This window comes from Lissotriton helveticus, chromosome 8, assembly GCF_964261635.1.
Source record: "Lissotriton helveticus chromosome 8, aLisHel1.1, whole genome shotgun sequence".
NCBI classification, from domain to species: Eukaryota; Metazoa; Chordata; class Amphibia; order Caudata; family Salamandridae; genus Lissotriton; species Lissotriton helveticus.
The window spans coordinates 1,720,917,752-1,720,924,533 of NC_136069.1; the positions used below are offsets into that span (position 1 = coordinate 1,720,917,752).

At 46.5% G+C, this 6,782-nt stretch overlaps 1 protein-coding gene across 1 annotated transcript in view; it reads left to right on the plus strand.

Annotated features, from left to right (window-relative positions):
* LOC144774148 (extracellular calcium-sensing receptor-like) overlaps nt 1-6,215 on the plus strand; it is a 129,614-nt gene extending 123,399 nt beyond the window's left edge. Inside the window, exon 6 of the mRNA XM_078659167.1 lies at nt 5,314-6,215. Within this exon, the coding sequence (XP_078515293.1) occupies nt 5,314-6,215 (902 nt within the window). The remainder of the gene's footprint in view (nt 1-5,313) is intronic.
* Nucleotides 6,216-6,782: the final 567 nt, after the last annotated feature.

Consider the following 6,782-nt stretch of genomic DNA (forward strand, 5'->3'; position numbering starts at 1 on the left):
ACTTTTGTGATACCTTAATATACATGTTTAAAACTCAGAAAAATTTAGAAAACAATCACAATCACTGGATGGCATTTTCAGTGATGTCATCAATGATGTCATTTGAGATGTCATTAGTGATCCTACTGACCATGTCATTAGGGATGTAATATGTGAGGTCATAGGCAGTGCATTGCAGGAGCATACATTATAGTTAACTGAGGTAAGTATAACTGCTGAACTTCTATGGTTTTGTATGTGTTTAGTCCGACCCTAACTTGAATGTCCCTGTAACCTTTGTTTTTTTTTGTGAAAAAAAATATATACATAAATGTCAGAAAAATATTATAAATTCAATTTCAAAACATTAAATTACCAAAATATTAAAATAAAAAAAAACTATTCAACAGATTTACAAAAAATAATTTAAACATTTAAAAAGAAATAAAGATATAAACAAAATATTAGGAAATGTATTGGAGCCTGGGAATTATAAATATTGTATTCCCACTCCAGTTAATGCAACAGTAATGAGATTTTAGGACTTGGGAGGGATTAAATATGTTAAATATTTTCCGACTTCAGTCTCTGCAACAGTAGGGAAAGCGTTGGATTTTGGAAGGGTTAAATGTACTATTTCCACTCCAGTCTAACCAACATTGGGTAAAGCGTTGGACTTCAGACAGTTTAAATTTACTATTTCCATTCCAGTCTGTACAACAGTAGGGAAAGCATTGGATGTTGAAGATATAAGATTTAGCATTCCCACTCTAGTCTGTGCAACAGTAGGGAAAGTGCTAGACTTCGAGGGGGTTACATTTACTATTCCTACTCCAGTCTCTGTAACAGTAGGGAAAGCATTTAGCTTCGGAGAGGTGACATTTACTATTCCCACTCCAGTCTGTGCAACAGTAGGGAAAGTATTAGACTTCGGAGGGGTAAGATTAACTATTCCCACTCTAGTCTAGGCAACACAAGGTAAACTACTTACCTTCAAACACAGTACTTACTTGAATATCTCTAATAATTTAGAAAACATGTAAAACTCTAAATATGAACAAGGCTTGAGTGTGAGGCCCTCGAGCGCTGGGATCCACAAACGAGGACCAGCCTCAGGCTCACCCGCCAAAGTGAGAGGCTGCAGCTCAGCGTGTACTGGGTCATTAGTTGTGCATGCCAGCCCCAGGCTCACGAGAGCTACAGAGCAATATTGTAGCCCAGTCATCTCACTTGTGGGTACCACACACTGCATTTGCTAAAAACAACAAATTGGTGTCAAGTTTTAATCACTTGAAAGAGCTTACTGAGATAATGTGTAGAGCTCCTGTTGTTGATCTGGTCCTCACTCCTACTTCAAGAATGGGCTGAACAATAAAGGAAGGACTATCAAAAGCTGTTGAAATAAACATAGACCTACCTCATGCTGAATACTTGTGTTTAATAGGAAAGGAAACAAAGAAGGGACTTTAATAACCTGAAGGAGTATTATTATTTTAAACTGTTATGTTAGCTAATTATTAACTTATTGTGTTGGTTATTTATCTTAGCAATTTATTTTAGTTTATTGTATTGCTATCATTTTTACAGGATTCCTTAGCAAAGTATGTTGGCTCCACTCACCTTTCTGCCAACACCTGGAGAACCAGCACTCCCACAGAAAAGGTAGAAAAATATGTTGACAATTGGAGGTGACTAATACGGACCAGTAAGAAAGCAGGCTATTCTTTTACATCACTTGTGGGCAGAAGGGAAGAGATTGTATGATGAACTTCCTTAAGTGTCACTGGGTGTCAAAGATGGTTAATCAATCAATCAATCAATCAGGGATTTCTAGGCGCGCTACTCACCCGTTAGGGTCTCAAGGCGCTGGGAGGGGTCTGCATTGCTGTTCAGCTGAAGAGTCAGGTCTTGAGAGTCTTCCTGAAGGTGTCAGGGAGGGGGCGCATCTGATGTTTGTCGGGAGCTCATTCCAGGGCCTGGCTGCAATGTGAGAGGAGGATCTACCTCCTGCTCTGGCTCTGTAGATGCGCCGGGTTATGGCAAGGACGAGGTTGGCTGATCTGAGGTTTTTTTTGGGGTACATGGAGGGTGACTCTGCGTTGAGGTATTTGGGTCCGGTGTTATGTAGGCATTTGTAGGTGTGAGTGAGAATCTTGAAGATGACTCTCTTCTCCACAGGCAGGCAGTGGAGCCCTTGTAGGTGTTGGCTGATTTGCTCTTGTCGGGGGATGCCGAGGACGCGTCTGATGGAGGTGTTCTGTATAGTCTGGAGTTTGCAGAGTAGGGACTTGTTTATGCCGGCATAGAGTGTGTTTCCATAGTCCAACCTGCTGGTGATGAGTACGTCTTATGGAGGATGCAGAGGGTGTTGAAGCAGCTGGATGCCTTGGCGTTGACCTGTTGGTTCATGGAGAGGGATGAATCGAATACAATGCAGAGGATTCTGACATGGTCTGTGGGCTGGAGAGAGCAGTGGGCCCGTGCTGAAGGAGTGGTTCCGAGGACGAGGACTTCTGTCTTTTCAGAGTTGAGTTTGAGGAAGATGTTGGTCATCCAGGCTGTGATGTCCTGTATTCCCCTCTTGAAATTCAGTCTGGCTGTGGTGGGGTCCTTGGTGAGCGAGAGGATGAGCTGGGTGTCGTCAGCGTAGGTTACAATATTGAGGCCATATTGTCGGACGATGGCGGCGAGCGAGGCCATGTAGATGTTGAAGATGGTCGGGCTAAGTGATGATCCCTGTGGGACTCCCCAGATGATTTCCGTGGGGTCAGAGAGGAAAGGCGGAATTTGATCCTTTGGTTTCTGCCAGTGAGGAAAGATCGGACCCAGTCGAGGGCAGGCCTTGTATGACAGCGTCGTGAAGTCTGGCCACAAGTGTGCGATGTGAGACAGTGTTGGACGCCGCTGATAGGTCGAATAGAATTAGGGCCGCGGTGTGGCCTTGGTCGAAGACTGTGCAGGTATCATCTGTGGCGGCAAGTAAGGCGGTCTCGGTATTGTGGTTGCTTTGGAAGCTGGATTCAGATGGGTCAAGGATGGCATTGCCTTAGATTAATCTCGTCAGTTCCTCCTTTACTGTTTTCTCTGCGACTTTGGCAGCAAAGCGGAGAAGCGAGATGGGCCCGCAGTTCTATAGGTCTGTGGGATCAGCTGAGGGCTTCTTGAGCAGGGGCCTGACATCTGCACGTTTCAAATAATCTGGGAAAGTGCCATTTTCAAAGGTGGTGTTGATGGTGCGCTGCAGTTTGGGGTCAATGGAGGTGGCGGCTCTGTGGTAGATATGTGGAGAGCAGGGGCCAGTGGGGGCCCCCGAGTGGATGCCTTTAATGGTCGAGGCAGTTTTGTCGGTTGTGTGCGGTGCCCAGGAGGAGATGGTGGGCTGGCTGGTGGGGCTGGAGAGCAGGTCGGCTGTGTAGATGGACAAAGTTGTCATAGAGGTTTTTGATCTTCATGTGGAAGTAGGATGTGAGCTTGTTGCACAGATCTTGGGACAGGGTGATGTCTGTGGTATCACTGCGGGTGTTGGTGAATTCCCGGATGACTCTGAAAAGTTCCTTTGAGCTGCTGGAGTTGGCAAATATTTTGTTTTGGATGAAGGTCCTCTTGGTGATTCTGATTCGTTGGTGGTAGTCCGTCATGGCGTCCTTCTAGGTGGTGTAGTTTCCCTGTGTTTTGCTGTTTCTCCAGTTCTTCTCCAGGCATATGCAGGTGCAGCTGGATTTTTGGAGCTCAATGGTGAACCAGGTGGCTCTACTGGGGTGCTGTTGGTTTGGGTTACGTGTCGGGGCAAGCTTGTCTGTGCCGTTGGCAATCCAAGTGTGGTATTCTCTGGCTGCGAGGTTGGCGTTGGATGCCGTAGTGTGGTTGTCTCAGGTTAGAGTGGAGTTAAGTTGCTCGTTGGTGACTTTGCTCTAGTTCCTTCGCGGTGGGTGTGGGGTTGGTTCGGGTGCCTTGGGTTTGTCGACGATGAAGTGTACGCAGTGGTGGTCAGTCCATGGGGATTTGTTGTGTGCCTTTAGTGGATGCTGTTTCCTCTTGTGAACATGGGGTCGCTGGTGTGTCCTGCACTGTGAGTTGGTGTGGTGATGAGTTGTCTGAGGCCGATGTTCGCAAGGTTGGTGGAGTTGGGGTCGCTGGGGTTGTCGAGGTGGAAGTTCAGGTCTCCGAATAGAATGTATTTTATCGAGGAGATGGTGTGGGGTGCGATGAGGTCAGTGATGGTTGTAGCGAAAGGGCCCTGGGGGTCATGGGGTCTGTAGTCATGGGTACCAAGGATTGTTGATGTTGGGGGGAGGCGTTTATCCAGGTTTCTGTAAAAAAAGTGATGTTGGGCGAGAGAGTCGAGTAGGTTCCAGATCTCCATGGCATGTATGGAGCCCACATTGAGGAGGATGCATATTAGGGTGCCGGCGGTGTTGGCATTGGCAGTGTTGGCAACCGGGGTGGTGGTGAAGTTCTGACATTAGTGGCAGCAGAAGAACTGGCCGTGGGTATTGTTTGGTGTGGCCTGTTGACAGTCGCTGTTTCTTCTGGGGTTGAGTGCGAGGAGGGCAGCTGTGCTGTGCTGGTCGTGGTTGGGTTGCAGAGTGGCACAGGCGAGCTTGCCTTTGGCGCACCTTTGGCGTGCAAGCAGTGCGTCTGCCATGAAATAGGGGCGGGGGAGAGACAAGAGGCTGGGAGGCGGAAGCTGCAAATGTTAATGACATGTCACTATTAATGCTTAATAAACATTTCATACCCAAGGTGAATGTTGCTTTTGAAAGTAATAAGTTCTTTTCTCATGTTTAAACAGAAGATGAAGATATATTAGCCATTATGTGTCAATTTCAGGATCTAGCTGACTGTTTGATTTGAGACCAAACTGTACACTGTACAAATAATAAACAGGCCAAAGATAGGTTATTGGCAAGAGATTTAAATTCAAAAGAAACAATCCAAATTGCAAGAAGTATGGAGGATGCTGCAATGTGGTTAAAAGCAATAGATGCAAGTAGTGAAAAGGCGACAGTCAATGAGGAAGAAGTGGTTTAAGTGAAAGAAGTTGAGCAAAAAGAAGCAGACTAAGATTTACGGAGCAAGCAGTGGGGCAAGTAATGGGGAATGCAGTGGTCCCGGAAATGATTGAAGAGCCATTATTTATCATAGATGAATGAATGAATGTTGCTTCAGAAGATGTGTCCTGGCACTAGCAAGAGACAAGTAGGAGCTGGGGGGAGTTAAAGTTCACCAAAAAGCACATTTTCTCCTCTTTTATGCTCATTTGGATAACTGCAATACCATAATACATTCTGAACTTTCCCTTACCTCAAGCTTAACCTACATATTTTTTTTCAGACACCATCACCTGCTTCAAATGCCCTGAGAATCAGTGGCCCAACAGCGGTCGTGATCAATGCATTCAGAAAATGACTGAGTATCTAAGATACGATGAACCCCTGGGACAGACTCTCACCTCCTCTGCCATCCTCCTGACGTTCTTCACTGCTTCTGTCCTGGGAGTCTTTATCAAGTACCGACACACTCCTGTTGTTAAAGGCAACAACCGAGGCCTCAGTTACGTGCTCCTCCTTGCACTCATATTCTGCTTCCTCTGTTCTTTCCTCTTTATCAGCAGTCCCAGGACTCTCACCTGCATGTTACGACAAACTTTGTTTGGGGTAATTTTTTCCATCAGTGTCTCCTGTGTTCTTGCTAAGACTGTTCTTGTTGTTCTTGCCTTCAAGGCCACTAATCCGTGCAGCTCTGCGAGGAAGTGGCTGGGATCAAAGACCCCAATCTGCATCGTGTTCTTCTGTTCCCTGGTCCAGACTGTCATCTGTGCTGCTTGGCTGGTGAAGTCTCCTCCATTTCCAGAACTCAACATGAAGTCCTACAATGAGAAGATAATCTTTGAGTGTAATGAAGGGGACGCCATCTTCTTCTACTGCATGCTGGGATACATGGGCCTCCTGGCCACAGTCAGCTTTATAGTGGCCTTTCTCTCAAGGAATCTCCCCGGAAGCTTCAACGAGGCCAAGCTGATCACCTTCAGTATGCTGGTGTTTGTCAGTGTGTGGATCTCCTTCATCCCCGCGTACCTGAGCACACGCGGGAAGTACATGGTGGCCGTGGAGGTGTTTGCCATCTTGAGCTCCAGTGCCGGTCTGCTCAGCTGTATCTTCTTTCCAAAGTGCTATATCATTCTAGTGAGGCCTGAGAGTAACACCAGGCAACATCTGGTAGGAAAAACAGGTTAGCAATAAAAGGAACTTGTATTTTGGTATTAACCTGACAAATGGGATATATGGAAGAGTAGGAATAAAATGTGAGTACACAGTGGTGGGTGGGATTTCACCCTTTAAGACATGATCACTAGGATGTTCACTTGTGTAAACTTTAGGACAGTGAGGGGAATGTCAGCCCACCCCTGTGAAACCTCATCCAGATGTTTTGACCCAGAAGTGAAATCCACAGTGAACTCTCTAAGTCCCACCCTAGACTGCACAGGAAGTGATGTAGACAAAGGATCCAAACATTCCATGAAACTGTGAGGGTCAGTCCACCCTTTGACTGCCCTACACTGCATTGGATATTGACCCCACTATCCACACACTATGGGGATCATTTGCCACATCCACCATTACCCACGCCCCGCGATGTACTGTGGGGCATGTGGCATTAGAGAAAAGTACCCTCAAGGATGTGAGGTGCATCACCATCTCCCCCTCCCCAGGCACCAAGGCTTGGGAGCAGCAGCTCCTGCACCTTCCTCTCTTGTCAGGAGCTGGAATGAGACCAGGATGCACCCGCCATTTTATGCAGGT